The sequence below is a fragment of the Trichomycterus rosablanca genome, chromosome 14 (genome assembly GCF_030014385.1).
Source record: "Trichomycterus rosablanca isolate fTriRos1 chromosome 14, fTriRos1.hap1, whole genome shotgun sequence".
Lineage (NCBI taxonomy): Eukaryota > Metazoa > Chordata > Actinopteri > Siluriformes > Trichomycteridae > Trichomycterus > Trichomycterus rosablanca.
In genome coordinates this window covers 1530461-1556174 of record NC_086001.1, presented here as the reverse complement: position 1 = coordinate 1556174, position 25714 = coordinate 1530461, and the positions used below count along the sequence as shown (strand labels likewise).

General features: G+C 40.0%; 1 protein-coding gene across 19 annotated transcripts in view; it reads right to left on the bottom strand.

Moving 5' to 3' along the window:
• The window catches only part of LOC134327068 (receptor-type tyrosine-protein phosphatase delta-like), a 469775-nt gene that overhangs the window by 17749 nt on the left and 426312 nt on the right, over window positions 1–25714 (bottom strand). For 12 of the 19 annotated variants that reach the window (XM_063009137.1, XM_063009142.1, XM_063009147.1 and 9 more), the window contains 7 exons: window positions 24880–24973; window positions 18268–18477; window positions 15452–15612; window positions 12153–12265; window positions 8108–8149; window positions 7533–7630; window positions 846–969 (listed from right to left, as the gene is read on the bottom strand). In XM_063009137.1, coding sequence (XP_062865207.1) covers window positions 846–969; window positions 7533–7630; window positions 8108–8149; window positions 12153–12265; window positions 15452–15612; window positions 18268–18477; window positions 24880–24973 — 842 coding nt within the window. The remainder of the gene's footprint in view (window positions 1–845; window positions 970–7532; window positions 7631–8107; window positions 8150–12152; window positions 12266–15451; window positions 15613–18267; window positions 18478–24879; window positions 24974–25714) is intronic. The other 7 variants (XM_063009145.1, XM_063009146.1, XM_063009151.1 and 4 more) reach the window with 1 other exon arrangement.

Here is a 25714-nt window from a genome sequence, read left to right as displayed (position 1 = left end):
GGGTCCTCCCGGGGTCGGACTCGCTCAGACTCGTTCCCACTGCGCTCCTGATTGCAGGAAAGATTTCTTTGCTAGAACTGTTTATCTTTTCTCTCCTTCTCCGCCGTGAATCATAAGCGGCGGCGGCGGCAGCGACTAGCCGGCCGACGTCACTCAGGAGCCGACGCTAACTCTGGCGTGTGCGCGCTTTCTAGTCAAAGCAAACAGAGCGGCGAGGCTCTCTCGGGTTTCGTATGTTAGCGTGGCGAATACGCGCGCCAGGCCAGAAGTCTCGATCTGAAGGATTAGCGAGGACAAACACGCCGGCCTCTGGTGCATTGTGGGATGCCAGGACGCCGTACAGTAAATTATTCGCTTTGTGCTGATTCGGTCCAGATCTGTTTGTATTTACGAACGCCAAAAGTATGTGGACGCCTCACTATAACCTAAAATTGTGGGCATGGCTATGCACTCACCTTTTATAGCCAAAATAAAAAAATATACACAAGATTTTGAAGTGTGTGTGTGTGTGTGTGTGTGTGTGTGTGTGTGTGTGTCTGGAGTCATTTTGGCCTATTTATGTAGGAAAACCTTGGACAAGAAGGCCTGGCTCACAGTCAGCATTCCAATTCATTCCAAACACCTTGGATACAATTGAAATCAGGGCTCTAAGGGAGTCGCTGGATCTTTTCTGACGAGTCAAACTCACCAAACCAGGTCCTGCTTTGTTTACAGAGCAGGGATGGACCTTCCCTAAACTGTTCGCACAAAGCAATCTAAGCGTACAAGCCGTGCCGTAACACCTGAACTTAGGAGTCGCGTCCACATACTTTTAGACAGAGTGTAACCACAGAATGGGTACGTACCGTCGATGGCGGACAGCAGGACCCGGGAGTGGTCGTAGGCGATGACGTTGGCATAGCGGTTCTTGGCTTTGTTTACCTCCAGGTTCGAATGCTCCCACGTGAACTGCTGTCCCGGATCGATGGACTGAAACACAGACAAATAAATAAATTAATTAATAAATAATTTCCAAAAAAGATGGGACGCTTGGTAAAACAAAGTAAAAAGAAGAATCTGTGATGTTTAAAGGATAAATTCGATCAGAACCGCATGATTAATAAATAATAAATTATCAAAAAGTAATAAATAAAAAAATAATAAAAAAAGTCATGAATGAAAAATTAAAAGAAACAAAGTAATAAAAAAGTTTAATAGAAACAAAGTAATAAATAAAAAATTTACAGAAACAACATAAAAAAAATTTATAGAAACAAAGTAATAAATAAAAACTTTACAAAAAATAAAAACATAATAAAAACAAAATAATAAAAAATACATAAAAAAATAAAAAATACATAGAAACAAAATAATAAAAAATACATAAAAAAATAAATAAAAAATTAATAGAAACAAAATAATAAAAAATACAGAAAAACTAATTTCATAAAAAAAATAAAAAATACAGAAAAAAATTATTAACAAAATTAATAGAAACAAAATAATAAAAAATACAGAAAATAAATACAAAATAATAGAAACAAAGTAATAAATGAAAAATAATAATAAAAACAAAAGTAATAAATAAAAAATAATAAAAACAAAGTAATAATAATAAATTTTACAGAAAAAAAATAATAAATAAAGATAATAAAAACAAATTAACAAATAAAAAAAAATTAAAAATAAAAAAATGTACAAAAACAAAGTTAGAAATTCAGTTTTAGCTCCAGTTGCTCTACACAGAGACCTTCTCTTCCAAAATCACTGCCTGATGACTAGATGGGCACAGATTCCCACAGACACACTCCAAAGTCTTAAAAGACGGAACGATTCGATATGAATAAATGCACCCGGTTTAGGGTAGTTGTCGCCCAGCGGCTAAGGTACTGGACTAGTAATTAGAAGGTTGCCGGTTCAAGCCCCACCACTGCCAGGTTATCACTGTTGGGCCCTTGAACAAGGCCCTTAAACCTCAATTGCTTAGACAGTATACCGTCACAGTGCTGTAAGTCACTTTGGGTAAAGGCATCCTCTAAATGTTGAGAATGTAAATGTAATGTAGAACGAATTCTCCGACAAGCTGATGCTCAGGTGTCCAAATACTTTTGGCCGTGTACTTTACACAAAAGCCTTGTGTTTCCAAACCCATCATATCGTTAAAGGACAGAGACGCGCTGCTCCATAATTGATTATTAGCATAATTTGCTCGCATTAACACTTCAGACGCTCCGTAAAAGAATAAAAAATGGACGCCGGGCGTCAGGACGATGAAAGAGGCGCGTCCGCGTGTAAACCAGCCGCCGAGCCGAGCCGAGCGCACCCCCCTCCCCCCCCCCCCCTCCGTCCACAATTTTATCCCATTTACTTTAATCATAAAATGATTCGCTCTCCTCGGCGTCTGTCGGGAAAATGAAAAGATACGCATCTGCCCGCCGGCCAGACTCTCCGGGCTGACAAATTTCAAATTACACTTTTCCTGGGAGCAGAGATCGAATGGAAATGAAGCGGGGACGCGGCGAGGACGCGGCGGGGACGCGGCGGGGGGAAGCGCACTCGTGTGTTCAGCGCACGGATAGATTGAATAGAAACGCAGCCGGGCGCGATGAGCCCGCTCCCCGAATCCGAATCGCTCCGCACCACGACGAGGGGTGTTTGGTTAAACCGGAATAATACGGACGGGGATTAATAATAACGTTCGGGAAGTGAATGGAAATAAAACGCTGATTAAATATTTACGCCGCGGACCGCCAACAGGTCCAGAAATAATCAAGTGTATTATATTACAGCTACGCTATCATTCATGATCAACAGTAAATAAATATAACTCACAGGGGTGTCCGAATACTTTTGGCTCTATAGCGTATCTGGTGATATATAAAACTCCTAAGTGTGTCCGAATACTTTTGGCTCTATAGCGTATCTGGTGATATATATACAGTACCAGTCAAAAGTTTGGACACGCCTTCTTATTCAGTGGTTGTTCTTGATTTTTTTTTTCTTCTACATTGTAGATTAACACTGAAGACATCCAAACTATGAAGGAACACATATGGAATTATGTAGTAAACAAAAAAGTGTTAAACAAACCAGAATAACTTTTATATTCTAGATTCTTCAAAGTAGCCACATTTTGCTTTGATGATAGCTTTGAACTCTCTTGCCATTCTTTCAATCAGCTTCATGAGGTAGTTACCTGAAATGGTTTTGAATTAACAATTGTGCCTTGTCGAGTTCGTTTCTTGCCTTCTTAATGTGTTTGAGACCATCAGTTGTATTGTGCAGAGGTAGAGTTAGTACAAAGGTCTATACAGTGACTAGCTCTATTTGACTACTGTTCTAATCCATATTATGGCAAGAATCACTAAACTAAGTAAAGAGAAACGACAATCCATCATTACATTAGGACGTGAAGGTCAGTCAATCCGAAAGATTTCATGAACTTTGAACGTATCATCAAGTGCAGTCGCAAAGACCATCAGATGCTATGATGAAACTGGCTCTCATGAGGACCGCCCCAGGAGAGGAAGACCAAGAGTTACCTCTGCTGCAGAGGATAAGTTCATTCGAGTTACCTGCCTCAGGAACCGTAAATTATCAGCACCCCAGATTAGAGCTCACACAAATGCTTCACAGGGTTCAAGTAGCAAACACATCTCAACATCAACTGTTCAGAGGAGACTGCGTGAATCAGGCCTTCATGGTCAAATTGCAGCAAAGAAGCCACTTCTGAGGAAGAACAATAATAAGAAGAGAATTACTTGGACAAAGAAACACAGGGAATGGACATTAGACCAGTGGAAATCTGTCCTTTGGTCTGATGAGTCAAAATGTGAGATTTTGGGTTTCACCCGCCGTGTCTATGTAAGACGCAAAAAAGGTGAGCGGATGGTTTGTACATGTGTGGTTCCCACCGGGAAGCATGGAGGAGGAGGTGTGACGGTATGGGGGTGCTTTGCTGGTGACACTGTTGGTGATTTACAAGGCACACTTAACCAGCATGGCTACTACAGCATTCTGCAGCGACATGCCATCCCAGCTGGTTTGCTCTTAGTGGGACCATCATTTGTTTTTAACAGGACAATGACCCCAAACACACCTCCAGGCTATGTAAGGGCTATCTGACCAAGAAAGAGAGTGATGAAGTGCTGCGTCAGATGACCTGGCCTCCAAAGTTACCTAACCCAAACCCAACTGAGATGGTTTGGGATGAGTTGGACCGCAGAGTGAAAACAAAGCAGCCAACAAGGGCTCAGCACCTCTGGGAACTCCTTCAAGACCGTTGGAAAACCATTTCAGGTAACTACCTCATGAAGCTGATTGAAAGAATGGCAAAAGAGTTCAAAGCTATCATCAAAGCAAAATGTGGCTACTTTGAAGAATCTAGAATATAAAAGTTATTCTGGTTTGTTTAACACTTTTTTGTTTACTACATAATTCCATATGTGTTCCTTCATAGTTTGGATGTCTTCAGTGTTAATCTACAATGTAGAAAAATAAAAAAATCAAGAAAAACCACTGAATGAGAAGGTGTGTCCAAACTTTTGACTGGTACTGTATATCTCATAGGGGTGTCTGAATACTTTTGGCTCTATAGCGTATCTGGTGATATATAAAACTCATAAGTGTGTCTGAATACTTTTGGTTCTATAGTTTATCTGGTGATATATATAACTTGAATACTTTTGGCTCTATAGCGTATCTGGTGATATACGTATATAACTCACACCCCTATAAGTTATATATATATTATCAAATATAACTAAAAGTATTTGGACACCCATATGAGTTATATATATCACCAGATACACTATAGAGCCAAAAGTATTTGGACACCCCTATGAGTTTCTATGATATATCACCAGATGTGCTATAGAGCCAAAAGTATTCGGACACTCCTATAAGTTATATAAATCACCAGATACACTACAGAGCCAAAAGTATTTGGACACCCCTATGAGTTTCTATGATATATCACCAGATACACTATAGAGCCAAAAGTATTTAGACACCCCTATGAGTTTTCTTATAGAACTTGCTTTGTGCACAGGAAAGGTCCTTCCCTAAACTGTTGAGGCAAAGCTGGAAGCATGTCATTCCCTTGATATCACCGATTTGTTTGGTGCCATAATGTCAACTGCAAAACAAGCCCCACAGATCGTTCTTTTTGAATAACTGGGCACAAATGACCACAGATTCACTCCTAAATCCCGTGTAAACCCTCAGTTCTGGTGTTTCTAAACCAGCGTCTCTGCAGGCCCTCTTTAAACAGCGTGAATAAAGCATAATACTTTCCGCGCTGGCATTTTTCTATCAGCACGGGTCACGCGGCCGAGCCGCGGCGCATTACTGCGCAGAACAAATCTGGGGTTTAGCCGCGGCATTTGGTCCGAATATGTCGAAACAGCATGTCGCAACGTGGCTCATAATGAAACGCGGCCCGGTTTTATTGTGCTCGCTAAATTACTTTCCGTGGCAGCTGGAAAAAAAAGACCAAGAAGAAAAACACACAAGGTTCCCGGGAATTAGAGCTCGGTGTAGTTAAGCTGCGGTGATGGCAGGGCAGAGTGGCACCGTGCCAGCGGCTGACCTCATCGACTGGAAGCGGCTGTGGCACAAACTCATTCCGCATTGCCACACGCTAACACACACACACACACACACACTGAACTGCTGGGAAACACTAACAAAACCAAACCAGTGCAGTCAGTCACACTGAAATGTGAGTGTGTGAGTAAGAGTGAGAGTGTAAATGAGTGAGTATGGAAGTACTGGAGCCAGTAAATATATAAGTGAGTGAGTGAATGAGTGTGTGTGACTGTAAGTGAGTGAGTGAGTGTGTGAGTGTGTGTGACTGTAAGTGAGTGAGTGACTATGGAAGTGAGTTAATGAGTGTGAGTGTAAATCGAGTGACTGTGGAAGTGAGTGGATGTAAATATATAGGTGAGTGAGTGAACAAATTAATGAATGAATGAGTATGTGAGTGAGTGAGTATATAAATGAGTGAGTGAATAAGTGAGTATGTGAATAAGTGAATGAACGAATATGTGAGTAAATGAGTGAGTATGTGTGAGTGAGTGAATGAGTGTGTGTATAAATGAGTATGAATGAGTGAGTGTGTGTGTGTGTAATTGAGTGAGTGACTGAGTATGTGAGTGAATGTGTGAACAAGTGAGAGTGTAAATGAGAATGAGTGAGTATATAAGTGAGTGTGTGAAGAAGTGAATGAATGAATCTGAGTAAATGAGTGAGTATGTGTGAGTGAGTGTGTATGAATGAGTATGTGTGTGTGTGTGAGTGAATGTGTGAATAAGTGTGTGAGTGAGTGTGTGTGTGTATGAATGAGTATGTGTGTGTGTGTGTGTGAATAAATTAGTGAATGTAAGTGAATGAATGTGTGAATAAGTGTGTGAGTGAGTGAGTGTGTGTATGAATGAGTATGTGTGTGTGTGTGTGAATAAATTAGTGAATGTAAGTGAGTGAATGTGTGAATACGTGTGTGAGTGAGTGAGTGTGTGTATGAATGGGTATGTGAGTGTAAGTGTATGTGAATAAATGAGTGAATGTAAGTGAATGAATGTGTGAATAAGTGTGTGAGTGAGTGAGTGTGTGTGTGTGAGTGAGTGACAGGATGTGAGTGAATGTGTGAATAAGTGTGTGAGTGAGTGAGTGTGTGTATGAATGAGTATGTGTGTGTGTGAGTGAATGTGTGAATAAGTGTGTGAGTGAGTGAGTGTGTGTGTATGAATGAATGAGTATGTGTGTGTGTGTGTGTGTGTGTGTATGTGAATAAATGAGTGAATGTAAGTGAGTGAATGTGTGGATAAGTGAGTGAGTGAGTGAGTGAATGTGTGAGAGTGAGTGTGAGTGTATGAGTGAGTGAATGAGTGAATAAGTATGTGTGTGTGTGTGTGTGTATATGAGTGAGTGAATGAGTGAATAAGTATGTGTGTGTGTGTGAGTGTATGAGTGAGTGAGTGAGTGAATGAGTGAATGTGAATGTGTGGATAAGTGAGTGAGTGAGTGAGTGAGTGAATGTGTGTAAGTGTAAATAAGTGAGTGAATGTGTGAGAGTGAGTGTGAGTGTATTAGTGTGTATGAGTGAATGAGTGTGAATGAGTGAGTGAATACATGAATGCTGTGAAAAAGTATTTGCCCCCTTCTGCATATTTGTCACTCCTTTAAGTTTCAAATCATCAAAGCACTTTAAACATCAAAGACCCGACCAAACAAAAATGCTTTGAAGTAAAAACAGCTGTAATCAACCCCCCCCCCCCCCCCCCCCCCCAACTCCAGCCCTTTTATAAACTAACCAGTTAACTAAACGTGGGTTGAACTTCACCTGCCTTAAACGGGCACGATTACTACCAGTCCTGCTCAATCTGGCCGTCTGGAAAGGGCTCTGGGACTCCAGCGAACCACAGCGAGAGTCATTATCCACAAATGGAGAAAACACAGCGGTGGAACAGTAGGAGACCAAAAAGACCCTCAAATGGGCTTCGAACCCCTCACCCCCTTCTTATCTGTGTTTCAATGGTGTTTGCACCACATACCTCATATTCCTGGGAGAACTTGAGGTTGTCGTTGGCTTTGAGTCGCTCCAGGTGATCGGCCAGTTCCATGATGGGTATGGGCGGGTGGCTGGCCATACCTGCGGACAGCAGAAAGGAAAAAAAGAACCCGCCGGCGGGGGATTTAGCGCCAAGGAGAACCTCCCGAAACGGGAAACTACAGAGAAGCAGAGGCGTGAGGAGCGATGGAGGAGGCGCGGGAGTGCGGCATGCTCTCTGTGGATGGAGGCCAAAGCCAATGAAAGAAGTCCAACCCGGGCACTCCTGGCATGAGAGAAGAATGTTATTGGCACACAGGCGGGCGAGGGCAGCGGTTAGCGAAGCGGATGGTAAAGAAAACCAAACAAACAAACAAAAATCAGACAAAAGAGCGCCGGGCATGAAGGTTCCTGCCATGTGAAGCGGTTTCCTGCAGCGCCATGACGTGAAGCATCGTGGGTAAAATGGTGCCAAGCCTTGGATGGAGCCTGAACTGTTAGAAATGGTAAAAATGGTTAAAACAGGAAACGTGGCGGGTTAATGAGTAAACGGCGTGTGAGTAAACGAGACCAACTAACTTGACAGATGAAGGTTACTGGGATAACCGGAGGCACCGGGACCTGCGGAGGAAAGGGGGGCGTGGTAAAAAAAAATCAAACCCTGCTGGGCGTGGTGATCACACATCCCCGAATCAAACACCTAACCCGGAACACCCGCCCCTCCCCCCATACACACTTCATGTTAGTAAACAGACACGAAGCGTGGCGTGGCCGTGCCGTACGCTGGCATGAGTTGGCATGACGGTTCATGTTTCAGGATTCCCCCCCGAAATATGTTTATTTATTCAGCCGGAGAACAAGAACAGCGGGGCCGCGAGTGGGGGCCACAAGTGGGGGCCGTGTTTTCATTACCAACCTCAAACCTCAAATAATCGAGGAACAAACAGTTCTGACTGTCAGGGAATTTCCTCCACAGTCACATGACCTGAACCCCATCCAGTACTTATAGGGGCGCTCATGGGGCGGTGTTCGAAATAGCCCAAATCAGTATGCAGTATATACTGAGTGTAGTATGCAGTATATACTGAGTGAAGTATGCATTACACAGTACATACTAAGTGTATTATGCATTTATACTGTATACTGCAGACTGCATACTGAAATCAGTACATACTGGATACTGCATTCTAAACTTAGTATATACTGTATACTACATACTACATATTACACTCAGTATATACTACATACTGAGTTTAGAATGAGGTATGTAGTATGCACTATGTAGTATGTAGTATACAGTCTGCAGTATGCAATATGTAGTATGCAGTATGTAGTATGCAGTATGTAGTATGTAGTATACAGTCTGCAGTATGCAGTATGCAGTATGTAGTATGCAGTAAACAGTCTGCAGTATGTAGTATGCAGTATGTAGTATGTAGTATGTAGTATGCAGTATACAGTCTGCAGTATGTAGTATGCAGTATGCAGTCTGCAGTATGTAGTATGCAGGATGTAGTACGTAGTATATGCGAGTACTACAGTCTGCAGTATGTAGTATGTAGTATGCAGTATACAGTCTGCAGTATGTAGTATGCAGTATACAGTCTGCAGTATGTAGTATACAGTATGTAGTATGCAGTATGTAGTATGCAGTATACAGTCTGCAGTATGCAGTATACAGTCTGCAGTATGTAGTATGTAGTACGCAATATACAGTATGTAGTATGCAGTATGTAGTATGCAGTATGTAGTAGGCTAATTCGAACACAGCCTATGAATGCTGAGCTTCAGTGACCACATGGATCATCAGACTTATTAAGTTTATGCAGTTCCAGATTCAGTTCTTTACTCAGACTTTCAGCCCCGCTGTGTGTACGTTATATATACGTTATATATGTTATATTCTACTTGTCATGGCAACTCATGGAATCATGCGGCTTCCACGGCGAGTTTGTGATGTGAACACGTTAGCCAGCGTCGCTAAACTAAATCAGCAGTGAAATATGGCAAAACCTGCAGGAGCAGCAAATGCAGTCTGCAGTATGTAGTATGCAGTATACAGTCTGCAGTATGTAGTATGCAGTATACAGTCTGCAGTATGTAGTATGCAGTATGTAGTATGCAGTCTGCAGTATGTAGTATGCAGTATGCAGTATACAGTCTGCAGTATGCAGTATGCAGTATACAGTCTGCAGTATGTAGTATGCAGTATACAGTCTGCAGTATGTAGTATGCAGTATGTAGTATGCAGTCTGCAGTATGTAGTATGCAGTATGCAGTATGTAGTATGCAGTATGCAGTCTGCAGTATGTAGTATGCAGTATGCAGTATACAGTCTGCAGTATGTAGTATGTAGTATGCAGTATACAGTCTGCAGTATGTAGTATACAGTATGCAGTATGTAGTATGCAGTCTGCAGTATGTAGTATGTAGTATACAGTCTGCAGTATGTAGTATGCAGTATACAGTCTGCAGTATGTAGTATGTAGTATGCAGTATACAGTCTGCAGTATGTAGTATGCAGTATGTAGTATGCAGTATACAGTCTGCAGTATGTAGTATGCAGTATACAGTCTGCAGTATGTAGTATGTAGAGCAGCAAACAGACAAATAAATAAATAAAAACAAACACAGGTTAACAGGAGATCTGATGAACGTGAGAAACGTTTCCCAGCTCCGAGACGCAGATACCTTCAGATGTGGGTGAGATCTGTAGGTGCAGGGATGGAGATGCATGATGGGAAGGTGGGCGATACAGGAAAAGCGCATGCCAGAGCTAATAAGCAGTTAGCATAAGAGCGAGAAGTGTAGCACTCGACAGGGAGGGAGGAGAGAGTGTGTGCATGCTGTGGTGATGGTTCTTTTATCCCCGCGCGTGACAGAAGTAGCATTAGCTAATGGAAGAAGCGAGCCCGAGCGTCCATTCAGCGCCATTCAAGATCCATTTCCAGGCCCGGCGACAGCAAACCTGCACTCGGCACAAAGCGCGGCCGTGCTAACATCAAGCACCCTTAAGATGGAAATGGTGGATGGTGAAGGGGGGGGCATTAAGCGTTTAGAGCGATGGGAAGTGGGGTGGGGGGGGGGGGGGGGGCACAGCGGCGGCTCTCAACACAGAAATCTGACCGCCGATAGTCGGCTCTCTCCAACCCGCTGTTCCATAATTGTTTGCTAGGTGCCAATTACGCCAATTACTGAGAGCCCAGAGCCAACAAAACAAAAAACAACAATAAAAGAATCTGATAACGGCCTGAAAAATAACGTATATTTTATACATCTTACACTGAATGTGCTACTACATCTTTCATTTAATTTACACCTGTGTGTTCGGAAACCAAAATAAGCATGAAAAAAAAATTATTATCAAAAATTAAATTAAAAAAAAGATGGAAAAAAAATAAATAAAGCTAATAAATAAATCAACATTGTAAAAACGCAGCCTCATTTCAAAAGAACAATAAAATAACAAACAAAAATAAAACATTTCTTAAACGTAAATAATGAAATAATAATAATATTTAATTTAATAAAATATTAAACAAACCAAATAATCCCAAAACATTTTAATTGTTTTAATTATTATTATTATTATTATTATTATATAATATTAAATAATAAAAAAATAAAATAATACTAAATAAATAATAATATTTAATTTAAAAAAATATTAAACAAACCAAATAATCCCAAAATATTTAATTATTGTATTTTTTCATTATTAAATAAAATATTAAATAACGAAATAAATGTAATAAATATTAAGCAAATCATAATATTTGTTTTAATAAAATAATAAATTAATCAAAAAATCCCAAATTGTTTTTATTATTGTAATTCTCTTTCCTTATTAAATAAAATATTAAATAATTAATTAAATTAAAAGTATATTTAATAAATAATAATATTTTATTTATTAAAATATTAAACCAAAACGAATAATCCCAAAACATATTTATTATTGTAATTTTTATTATTATTAATTAAAATATTAAATAATAAAAAAAATGAAATCAAAAATATTTCATTTAATAAAACATTAAACAAACCAAATAATCCCAATACACTTTTATTATTATATTTTTCATTATTAATTAAAAAAAAATTATTCAATAAAATATTAAACAAACCAAATGATCCCAAAACATTTTAACATTTTTTATTATTATTATTGTCATTATTTCTGTTTTTTTTTGTTTTTTTTTATTTTATTTTCATAGACTGCTTAATCCTGGTCAGGGTTGCAGCAGGTTCAGTTTCACCGGGAAACACTGGGTCATGGGGCGCAGGGTAGGAGTACCCCGGACAGGGCGCCAAACCATCGCAGACTTATCATGTCTGTGTAGACGCTCAGCTGGCTGATAGCACTGCTAAGATTTAAACCTGAATCTGGCACAGTTTATGCCAGATGCCCATGCTGGTGCCACACTCACCAGCTGGTGCAGTATTTGGGTTTCATTATAATTGTGAGATGTTTTTTTAGTTCATACTGACCAGGATTAAAGTGAAACATCCTACACGGTTTAACTGCTGCAGTGATGAAGGACAAAGTAAAGCCAAACTAAACCTCACACCTGATCTCTGATGAAGATGATGATGATGAAGGAGTACGCCCCACCCTGCTTACCTGGGGTTTGGTAGTTGAGGCGGCGAAGCTCCACAGGATCGGTGGGGTGGTGAGATGGTATTTCTTTACTGTGGGGTAAACTGCCTTTCCTGGCGTCAGACTCGGCTCGTTTTCTACACCAAACCAAACATGGACAGAAACGTCAAAACTCTCAATCACATCACGTCCATATTAACATGAGACGCAGGATTTTATAGATTTATGTTACATTTCTCACTAAATGTGGTCTGATTTTAATCCAGGACATAATTACACAAACATTCTGTCTAAACTAATAACATTTATTTATTTATTTATTTATTTGTATTGGCTCTTTGCAGATAAAAGATATTAAATAATAATAACATAATATAATAATAAAAGCTACTGAATAACAATAATAAAAATAACACTAGTAAAAAATTATAATAGTAATAATAATAATAAATAAAAATAATAATAACAATAAAATAATAATAATAATAAATAAAACAAAATAATAATAACAATAAAATAATAATAATAATAATAAGATAATAAGAATTAGAATAGTGTTAATAATAGTAATTAATAATAATAAAATAATAATAATAAAATAATAATATAACTAGTAAGAATAAAAAAAAATTATAATAATAATAATAAAACTAATATCACAGGATATCCCAGGAACGTTTTAGAATGGCAGGAAAATACCACCCACCCCCCAAATATTAGGTTTGGCTATTTAAAAATGTATTTCAATCATTCAGTCTTACAACAAGTGCACGTACAGCTCTGACTTTATTTATAACACCTTATAAGTTCTTTATTCTTTATTTTATCGTACGGTGTCTCTGTGGTTCCTCTGTCTCTTACCTGTCAGGTTTGCTGCTCCATCGGAAGCACAAGAGAAAAGAAAAATGAGGGTTAGACTGAAACGAGCAAATATCATTAAAGGAAACCTAAACGAATTAGAACGTATTCAGAAGCGCGGCTGTTTATGCCGTGATGGACAATTATTGTTGTGTTGGCAGCCGATGCCGCTCTGCAGCGCCGCTCTTTAAAAGCTTCTCCTCTCCGCCGCCGCCGCCGAGCTGACAGTAAAATAGAAATCATTCGGTGCGTTTATCAGAAGCAGGGTTCAATTATGCTTTCCAAAGCCCGAGTCTGCATTAGCCAATGCTGCACCGACGTTTTTCTTTATTTTACTTCTATAAAAAGAGAAACGAGGAACATGAAAGTGAGGGTGAAACCGTTTCCTCTCACGGTGTTTCCTCCAGTGTTGTTTAGACTAGCATCAGTGCGTTCTGTGCATGAGACCGGCATGAGACCGGAATAAAAAATATATTTCTGCATTTTCTTTATTTTTATTATTTTATTTACGCATTTTCTTATTTTTAATATTTTATTTATGCATTTTATAATTTTTATTATTTTATTTATACATTTTTATTTATTTATGCATTTTCTTTATTTTTTAATTTTTTCAGCATTTTCTTCTTTTTTTACCATTTTATTTTTGCGTTTTCTTTTTCTTTTTACTATTTTATTTAAGCAATTTCTTTATTTTTACTTTCATTTTTGCATTTTCTTTTTTATTATTTTATTTCTGCATTTTCTTTCTTTTTTACATTTTATTTCTGCATTTTCTTCTTATTTTATTTTGGAATTTTCTTTATTTTTAATATTTTATTTCTGCATTTACTTTATTATTATTATTTTATTTCAGAATTTTCTTCCTTTTTATAATTTATTTACACATTTTCTTTATTTTATGATTTAATTTTTTTATTATTATATTTATGCATTTTATTTATTTTTACTATTTTATTTATGCATTTTATTTATTTTTATTATTTTATTTCAGCATTTCCTCTCTTTTTCTTCCAGTTTAGTTGTAGCCAGTTCCCCTTCCTCTGCTGGAGACCCCGATGTTGTATGATGAGGGTATATTCCCCTGACAAGCCCTCCCTCCGATATCTAGAAGTGTCTGGACGCCAGGGCAGGGGTTCCTGTCTTTTCTTGTTTTCATGGGTTTCTCATGTTTCTACTTTTATTATTACTTTTACTGGAGCCACGTTCCATTTTTTTTGGTTTAGCTCGAGCATTTTATTTATTTCTGACCCAGCGAGAGGTCACCCCCCCCCTCCCCCCAGGGTAAGAACCGCTGATATAGGGGACGTATAGATCTGACATTCCTTCCCTTACAGGTGCTTAAATCTGCCACGTGTGCACCCACCATCGGGCGCTATTTATTCACGACCTTGGCGCTGCGGGTCTCCCGCTCCACGCCTGTGTAAATTTACGGTCGGGTCCAAGGTCAGGCCGGCGGGGACCTACGGAAAATCTGGCGTTTCTGGACAGACCACGCCCGTTCTGGACAGAAATGAAACGAGGGAGGAACAGATGTAGATGATTATTTATTTGTATCTGTTCTCTGCTTCATGCTATGAGTACACCAAGAGAACGGAGTAGGTCCAAGTGCTAGATCATTTCAGTCATTCGGTTCAGCCTGGTGATAGGTCACTTGTTATTGAAGCCACTTGATCGAAATGATGTGGCATTTCTAAGCTGACTGGAGTGGTCTCTCTCAGGATGATAACTTCTCCCTCCAAGCCAGGACAGACCGGCTCACTGAACGGATTGACGAGTATAATAAACGGCCTATCACCGGGTCTAGCATTTAGACCTACTCTGTTCTCTTGGTGTACTCATAACAAAACCAGGGAAGCGATACAAATAAAGAACCATCCATAATGGGCGTGGTCAGACGTTCGGCGCTCGATTGTATATATATATTATGTAAATCACATACACCTGTCGTGGAGATTGGAGGGGTGGCTCGGTTACTGAATCATGCTCTTCTGCCTTGCCAAATCTGGCCAGCAGAGGGGGCACGGAGGCGCAGATGACTGGCGAGTCGGTTCCTCCTAACTGACAGTCACTGGTAATGCGCTCCAGGTGGACGTGCTTCTATATATCACGATCTGTTCCTTGTATTTTGGGAACCGTGATGCCAGGTCTGGTCCGGTCCGGTCTTCTGTTGGCGCGTGATGCCAACACTCTTTCTGGCATCATGAGGGAATCACTCTGTACCCCGGACAAGCTACCCCCCCCCCCCCCACCCCTCCCAGAGGCAGTGTGATGCCCCTTTTCCAAAGCAGACACCACGTCTAATATAATAAATATTATTTGAGGACGGTCCAACCCTGTTCCAACAAGACTCCGCCCGTGCCCAAGGCAAGACCCATAAAGCCACGATCTGGTGAATTTGGTGTGGAGGAACTCCCTAAACTCACGCCCCTGTAGCCCGGCGTCCACATACTTTCGGCTCTCACCTCTTGTACAGCAGGATGGCGATGACGATGCAGATGATGAAGACGACGGCGAGGACGGGACCCACCACCCAGATCAGCCCCTCCTCCTCGTCGATGATGGGCTGGGGGTCGATGTCCGCCAACACCACCGGGTCAGAGTACGGACTGGTGGCGTACATGGTCTGCAGACACATGGGTAAACAATTACTGACTGTACACGTCTCAGTTATCAGTGGAAGGGACCCTGTAAGACTCCCACTGTTCTATGCTCTGTAACTCTGACGTGGTGATGACCTGGTGCAGCAGGTACAGCAGTGTTGTTGGGGTTTGACTTTTAACTTAGTTACAAATACAATATTTACTGATGTGTAACAGCTTACTTCTCTCACTCTCATTCTCACCTCATCTCACTCTCTACTCTCTCATTCTCATCTCACTCATCTCATTCTCAGCTCACTCTTCTTACTCTTATCTCATTCTCATCTCACTCTTCTCACTCTCATCTCACTATCATCTCATTCTCAGCTCACTCTTACTCTTATCTCTCTCATCTTATTCTCATTCTCATCTCATTCTTATGTCACTCAATCTAATTCTCTTTTCACTCTCTTTCACTCACTCTCATCTCACTCCTCTCTCTCTCATTCATCTCATTCTCTTCTCACTCTTCTCTCACTCTCATCTTACTCTCTACTCACTCTAATTTTCATCTCACTCTTATCTCACTCTCACTCATCTCATTCTCTTTTCGCTCTCACTCTAACTCTTATCTTACTCTCATCTTACTCTTCTCTCATCTCATTCTCTTCTCACTCTTATCTCATTATATTCTCACTCTTCTCTCACTTTCATCTCACTCTCCTCTCACTTCTCTTCTCACTATTTTCTCTCCCTTCTCACTCTTCTATTACTTTAATCTCATTCTCATCTCATTCTCTCTCACTCTTCTCACTCATATAATTTTCTCTTACTCTTCTCTCTTATCTTACTCTCATTATCTCACTTCTCTTCTCACTCCTTTCTCTCCTCTCACTCCTCTCTCTCCCTTCACCCTTCTCTCTCACACTCCTCTCTCTCTCTCTCTCTCTCTCTCTCTCTCTCTCTCCCTCTCTCTCACACACACACACATGCTGCAGTGGAGTAGATAAGGCCTGCTGTGTATCTGCTGCTATTAAAGAGAAGGCAGCAGTTATCAGGCCGGTTCTGAGACTGACAGGTTCTCCGTGGTTTTAACTGCCTGCCAGCTAACGGCTAACTTCATTCATACTGGGGGGGAGGGGTATACAGGGGGTGGGAAGTATGAATGGAGAGAGGAGATGAAAGCCAGGAGGAAAAGTTCTAAGCTAAACAGTTTCTGCACCGATTTAAATGAAAATGAAATAAATTAAAATCTCTTGATCATTAAGAGCTTTGTGGACGTCGTTCTGGTTCATCTGTACAAGCTTCACACACCTGGATTCATATAAACTCACAATAAAAAAACCTAGAAACACACGTGATGGATGTGATGGATGTGATGGACGTGATGGATGTGATGGACATGATGGATGTGATGGATGGACCTGATGAACATGAGGATAGACATGATGAATGTAAGGATGAACGTGATGATGAATGAACATGAAGACGGACGTGATGATAAACGTGGTAGATGGACGTGATGGATGGACGTGATGATGGATGAACATGGGGATGGACCTGATGGATGGACCTGATGGATGTGATGGATGGACCTGATGTATGGATGTAATGGATGGACCTGATGGATGTGATGGATGGACCTGATGGATGTGATGGATGGACATGATGGATGTGATGGATGGACATGATGAATGTGCCTGATGGATGTGATGGATGGACTTGATACACGTGAGGATGGATGTGATGGATGGACATCATGAATGTGCCTGATGGATGTGATGGATGGACTTGATGGACGTGAGGATGGATGTGATGGATGGACTTGATGGACGTGAGGATGGATGTGATGGATGGAGGTGATGGATGGAGGTGATGAATGGACATGCTGGATGAACATGAGAATGGACGTGATGGATGGACGTGATAGCTGTGATGGATGGATCTGATGGATGGACTTGATGGACGTGAGGATGGATGTGATGGATGGAGGTGATGGATGGAGGTGATGAATGGACATGCTGGATGAACATGAGAATGGACGTGATGGATGGACGTGATAGCTGTGATGGATGGACCTGATGGATGTGAGGATGAATGTGATGGATGGACCTGATGGACGTGATGATGAACGTGATGGATGGACGTGATGGATGGACATGATGATGAATGAACATGATGGATGGATGTCATGACGGATGGACGTGATGATGGACGTGATGGATGAACACGAGAATGGACGTGATGGATGGACGTGATAGCTGTGATGGATGGACCTGATGGATGTGAGGATGAATGTGATGGATGGACCTGATGGACGTGATGATGAACGTGATGGATGGACGTGATGGATGGACATGATGATGAATGAACATGGATGGATGTCATGACGGATGGACGTGATGATGGACGTGATGGATGAACACGAGAATGGACGTGATGGATGGACGTGATGATGAATGAACATGATGGATGGATGTCATGACGGATGGATGTGATGATGGACGTGATGGATGAACACGAGAATGGACGTGATGGATGGACGTGATAGCTGTGATGGATGGATCTGATGGACGTGATGATGGATGAACATGAGAATGGTCATGATGATGAATGAACATGATGGATGGACGTGAGAATAGACATGATGGATGGACATTATGATGATCATGAGGGTTCAGGTAGGTTTCAGAACTTACGTGTTCAGAGATCTCCAGCACGGCCAGAATGAAGAAGACGTACTCCTGGCCGTTGAGAAGCTGCTTGTTCTCGAACTCTCCGTACATCTTGTTGTCTCCCAGCGTGAACTCGGTGGGCAGCTCTCTGAAGAAGGCGGCGATGTAGGGTTTGGGTTCGACCTGCCTCCGGAACCGGAACCCTCCGCTCGTCCGGTTTATCTCCCTCAGGAGCTACGACAGGAAGAAATAACCAGGACGTCAATAAAATAATAATAAATAATAAAGTACACGTCTCTTGTGTATCTGTGATGAAGGATCGTTCACCCGGTCATTCAGGGAGTCCTAGAGAGCACCACTGGCCCTGACCTAACAATCTTGTTACCAGTCTGTACACTCCGGAATAAAACATGAGCACCATGCAGGACCAAACAGGCCACAGAGGAAAAAAATAAAGAATTAATTAATTAATTATTTATTCATTTAATTCAATTATTTGTTAATTTCATTGATTTATTTATTTAAAATGCATTTATTTATTTATTTACTTATTTATGTAATTAAAATGTATTTATTTATTAATTTTATTTATTTATTTAAAATGCATTTATTTATTTATTCATTTATTTATTTGTTTATTTATTTACGTAATAAATTTTTTTTTATTTTTTTTATTTAAAAAATGCATTTATTTACTTATTTATGTATTTATTTGAAAATGTATTTATTTATTTATTTATGAATTTATTTAAAAATGCATTGATTTATTTATGTAATTAAAAATGTATTGATTTATTTAACATGCATTTATTTATTCATTTATTTATATATTCATTTTATTATTTATATATTTAAAATGCATTTATTTATTTATTTTTTTCATTTATATATTCATTCAGTTATTTATTTATTTATTTAAAAATACATTTATTTATTTATGTTTTCAATTACATGTATTTAGTAATTCATTTATTTTATTTATTGATTATTTATATTTGTTTATTTACTTATTAATTAATTAATTTATTTATTTATCATAATATATTACAACTAATAAATTAATGTATGAATATACTTGTAATAATTTCTATATTTATGAATTTATTTATTTTTTATTAATTAATTATTTATGTATTTATAAACCAGTTACTTAATAAATTAATTTTTATTTATTTATTTATTCATTTATCTAGCCCACTTCTGCTGAGATCTGGGGATCCAGTGTTGGAATCACAGCAGTGCTATCGGCCGATCGGGCATCTGCATGGACATGATTGGACATGATTGGCTAATGTCTGGGGGATGAATAAATAATCCCTACTGACCCTGTTACGCTTTTATTTATTTACGCCAGTTCGTACATTCGGAAATATAACACGACCCTGATGCAGAACGGAAGAGGCCAGGACCAAAAAAATGAAAGAAACCAGACAGGACGTTGTGTGTGTGTGTGCTGGCTCTAAGGCACATGGACGGTGTGATAATGTCTTCAATCATCTCCGCTGCCTGACCCGTCAAAACACGCTCGATCCCTCTGCCCTTGAGCCGCCGCTGGAACTCTACGTGAGCCCAAATATTGACAAATAAATAAATTGAGCGCGGGCGAGGGCGTGTTCGTGCCCTTCAAGGGCGACGCGCCGTTCTCGTTTCCAGCCCGACGCCCTGCCCGAACACAGAGCCGACTACGATACACTCACCACGTCGGAGATCAGATTTATTCTGATTAAATGAGGGTTTAAATCCACACGTTTGAACCTCTTAGTGTGTCCTGGACTTGAGTATTCTGGAGAGCGCCGCCACTGCTGGTTTCCTCTCACGGAGACTAACGAGTTCCAGACCGCACCTCCGTTTCACTACGCTAACATGGCGTGCAGGACGGGAGGAAAAATAACACCGCGTTTCCTTTATTACTCTGATTAACGTGTTTGATTGATCGTACAGATTCAGTATCACACAAACAGCAAAGCTGCTGCGTTACTCAGACGCTGGTGTTTATTTTTACTACAGACGTGGGAACACCTCAATATTAGGAAATACAATTAATAATCACAGCTCAACACCACCACAGTCTCCCCTCGTCCCGGACTGCTCACCGCTCTAGTGCTGGTAAAATAATACGCCGGTTTGGACGCTCTATCTGCTTTCAATGCACTCATTAACAAACTAAGAAGAAGAATGCATATTTGTCACAAATACCCACCGAGATTCAAACCCACAAACTTCTGAATGCTAGCCCAAAGCTATCAAATGAAATAATAATAATAATTCAGAGAGAGATGTTTTCGGGCTGCCAGCACTGGACGACTGACTCTAAAATGAACTCTAACAATAAACATTATTGATATTTATTTATTGAATATGTATTTATTCATTTACTCACTTATTTATTTATTTATTTATTTATTCATCCACTTATTTATTTATGAGTGTATTTGTTTATTTACGTATTTATTTATTCACTCACTTATTTATTTATTTATAAATGTATTTATTTATTTAATTATTTATTTATTCATTCACGTATTTATTTATTTTATTTATTTATTCACTTACTGATTTACTCACTTATTTATTTATTTATTTACTCATTTATTTATGTATTCATAAATGTACTTATTTATTCATTTAATTAAATAATGTATTTATTCATTCACTTTTTTAGTTATTTTATTTATTAATTCACCTATTTCTTTATTCATCCACTTATTTATATGTGTATTTATTTATTTATTCATTATTTATTTATGTATTTATTCACTTATTTATTTATTTATTTATTCATTCACTAATTTATTTATTTATAAATGTATTTATTTAATTTATTTATTTATTCATTCACTTTTTTAATTATTTTATTTATTTATTCACCTATTTATTTATTCACTTATCTATGTATTTATTTATTCATTTATTTATTTATTCATTCAATTATTTATGTTTTCATTTACTTACATGCAATTAATAATTAAATAATTTATATTTATTTACATATTTATTGATTTATTTATCTTTAATCATTTTTTTAATTTATTAATTTCTTGATTCATATATTTGTTTTTATTTCTTTATGTATGTATTAATTTATTAAATTATTAATGTGTTTATTAATTCATATATTTATTAATAAATTATTAATTTACTCATATATATATATTTATGAACCAGTTCCTTAATAAATGAATTATTTCTTTATTTATTTATCTAGCCCACTGCTGCTGGGATCTGGGGATCCAGGGTTCGACTCACAGCGGTACTATCGACCGGTCAGGCATCTGCATGGATAATGATTGGCTAATGTCTGGGGGGATGGGGAGTGTCTAGAACAGTCTAGCTGGGGGAGGAGGATGTGCACTTGTATAGTAATAGCAGGGTTACATCAGGAGGGGCATCCAGGGTAAAAACCGTGTCGAGTCTGAGGATGTATGAGGAGCAGATCTGCTGTGGCGACGCCTAAATACAAGAGGATTGTTTGTTTGGTCATTTATATATTTATATATTTATATATGTATTTTTTACAGCCACAAACTGTAACGTTCTCCGTGTCCTTTACTAGCGTACATAAACGTCGGTTTTCAGCCGTAGCTCTCCGCGGGAGGTGCGACAGGCCGCTGAAACGCTCTCGCTCGACATGACTTCCTCTCTCTCGTTATCTTTCTCATCAGCGTGAGCACTTCAGAAGAAAAGCCAACACATTGTGGTGTTAGCGCTCACGCTGCGCCCATTAGCCTATCAGCCAGCATTTGCATATGAATGCCGACCTGCGCGGCGCTCTCGGCGCCGTGGGCAGCGGAGGTGGGATGATGGAGTGACTGCTCGGGAGTGAGAGCTCTGAAATCTCTCTCATCGTCTCCGGAGGGACGTGGTGCTGCTGCCCGAGCGGGTCGTCCACTTCTCAGCTCGAATTGTTCATATTAAGACGCCATGCAGATGTTTCTGCCTCATATGGAACCGTTTCATGATTTTCCACCTACAAGGACCCGGTGCTTTTAACCGTTTTTTAACCATTTAACCCTACAACACCAAGAGGAACCTTATATTCCACAAACAAGGATCTGGTGATGGTTTAGGAACCTGCTATTCCATCAAGTTACCAAAGGCGGTTCAGAATGTTTCCACATTTTTCCAGGTCTGAGGCGCTGCTTTCAAGCTACACCTATTTCTTTCCATCCATAAAGCTCTGGTGTTGGGTTTTGAACCATTTTACCCCTTTTATTTACCACCCAGGACTATTCAGTTGCCTTGCAACATCACTGGTGGAAAACTGCGACTGGTCGGGTTTTGGAACTGGTACCTAAATGTCGTTGCAATCTTTTAGAACGGCCCTGTCCCAATAATGAAAGACTGCAACGACATTTAGGTACCAGTTCCAGAACTGAACAGTTCCAGTTTTCCAGGTGGTAAATAAAAGGGGTAAAATGGTTCAAAAACCAACACCAGAGGCTTTAGGATGAAATTTTTTTCTACGTCCAAGGTGCTACTTTGAAGCTACACCTATTTTTTTTCCATCCATAAGGCTCTGGTGTTGGGTTTTGAACCATTTTACCCCTTTTATTTACCACCCAGGACAATTTAGTTGCCTGTTCGGTTTTGGAACTGGTATCTAAATGTCGTTGCAATATTTTATTATTGGGACAGGGCCGTTCAGAAAGATCGCAACGACATTTAGGTACCAGTTCCAAAACCCGACCAGTTCCAGTTTTCCACCTGTGACATTACAAGGCAACTAAATGGTCCTGGTGGTAAATAAAAAGGGTAAATGGTCCAAAAATCAGCACCAGAGCCTTATGGATGAAAAAAAAACAGGTGTAGCTTCAAAGTAGCGCCTCAGACTTGGAAAAATGTGGAACGGTTTGGAACCGTCATTGAAAACTTGATGGAAAAGCAGGTTGAGATGTCAGACGGGTTCCTAAACCATCACAAGATCCTTGTTTGTGACATTTAAGGTACACGTTGGCGTTATAGGATTAAACGTGGGGGAAATCCCTACATATTTACCCACAGACCATTGCTGTTGGGCATACTGATCGATACTCTGGAAGTGTGTCCTACCAGTAGCTATTTATAGACTTTATTTTGATAATTTATTGGGGTTTCTGTGGGTGACAACCGGAACAGTAACCACCTTCTGTGGAGATAGGTGGAGTGGCTCGGTTACTGAATCATGCCCTTCTGCCTTGCCAAATATGATCAGCAGAAAGGGCACGGAGGCACAGATGACTGACATGTCTGTTCCTCTTAACCGTCAGTCACTGTTAATGTGCTCCAGGTGGATGTGTTTCTATATATCATGGTTTCTACATTTAGGTACGAGTTCCAAAACCGACCAGTTCCAGTTTTCCACCTGTGACCTTACAAGGCAACTAAATGGTCCTGGTGGTAAATAAAAGTGGTAAAATGGTTCAAAATCCAACACCTGAGCCTTATGGATGAAAAAAAATAGGTGTAGCTTCAAAGTAGCGCCTCAGATGTGGAAAAATGTGGAACCATTCTAAAACCATCATAGAAAAGCAGGCTGAGATGTCAGACGGGTTTCTAAACCATCACCAAATCCTTGTTTGTGACATTTAAGGTACACGTTGGTGTTATAGGGTTAAAATCCTTACATACTTACCCATGGGCCATTGCTGCTGGACCACACTGATCGATACTCAGGAGGTGTGTCCTCCCAGTAGCTATTTATACACTACATTTCAATCATTTTAGGGATTTCTGTGGACTGGTGTATTTTTATTTATTGGACGGATAAAGGATTAGAGCTGTTTTAAAGAGGATGGCGTAACCAGTAACCAGGCCACCTTGCATGGAGATACGTGGAGTGGCTCGTTACAGAATAATGCCCTTCTGCCTTGCCAAATATGGCCAGCAGAGGGGGCACGGAGGTGCAGATGATTGTCGTGTCAGCTCCTCTTAACCGCCAGTCACTGTTAATGCGCTCCAGGTGGACGTGTTTCTATATATCATGGTTTCTTCCTCACAGATTTGCCGGCTCCACTGTTGGAAAACCGGACTCGACCCGATCTGGTGTCCTGTTGCCACATGATGCTTATTCTTCTGACACATGTCTATTATGAAACCATTTTCATGCTTCTAAAGAACGAAGAAGGCCTTTATTTGACATATATACATGTGGTGTACAATACAATCACCCCTGGAGCTGAAAGGGTTGAGGACTTTGCTCAAGGGTCCAACAGTGGCTGCACGGCAGCGCCGGGATTCGAAACCTCTGATCCTGATCGATAGTCCAGAGCTCTACCCACTATTTTATTTCAAGCGAGCCACATTTTGTTTTTGTGTTTCTGGTCCCACTGTGGTTTACAAGATGTGACCTCCAGAAGCCTCCACAAGGGGGCGTACGTGTACAAGTTCATTTTGTGTTCATGTGCCTGTTAAAATTCATTTATTTAATTATTATTAAATATTATTTTTCTCTATGACCCTTTTGGGGGGGGGGGGGGGTGATAAACCCTGCACTAAGCTACCACTGTTCCCAAGGATGTTACCATCACTACCACACAGGGGGGCAGGGTCGCCTGTGCTCTCTTGGATTCCAGGTTGGTTCTTTTACTGTTTCCCTGAACCGGGACCGGGACTGGAACCGAATCAGTGAAAAACTGGTACCACCGAAAATATACGCACCTCCTCCAGGTTCATCTCATCCGGACTGTCCCAGGGTTTGAGGAACTTCCCCGTGCGCTGCTTCTTCAGAGGAACCACCACAACGTAGTACCCGCTAAACACAGAAAAATAAACCTAATAAATGACGGACACGGAGGACGTTAGCGTAAACAAATGAATAAATGCTCATTAAAAAAAAAAAAAAAAAAATCCAGGAGGCTCGTTTGGACGCCGTTTAGGTCTTGGAAGGGTAAAAGGGGCGTTTCTGGCTCTGGCTGATCCCTGGTGATGATGATGAGCAGGGTTTCCCCGAGCTTGGAAGAGTGACAAACACAGGCCACGCCAAGGGTAGGAAGAGCTCCATGCAGCAGGGCGGACGGGTGCGATTAGCGAGCGCATTAGCCGAATAATTGGCCAAAGCCTCGTCGGGGGAAGTCAAAAGAACGGAAAGATCAAAGCACTCACTTGACTTTGTGGGTGGTGTGGACGGTCGGCAGCTCCAAGGTGACCATCCCACCACTGGCGGGCCCTTAATCAAGGCTCCCGACCCTTAATCTCTTGTGTTGTACCATATCTTACTGATCTTTTGAAGCAGTATAGCCCATCTTCTGATCTCTAAAATCACAGCTGAGCTGATCTGTTTTAATATTTATATTTAATTTTATAGATTAATATTTAATTTTAGACAGTTATCACTGTTTTATTACACTTTTAACAACGTTTTTATTTCTATTTTCCCCCAATCTAGTCATATCCAATTCCTAGGTCGTATCTCCTCTGACTAAGAAGGGCCGTACCTGACACACACCCCTTCAACAAATGTGCAGTGCTCAACCGCTTCTTTTCACCTGTACGA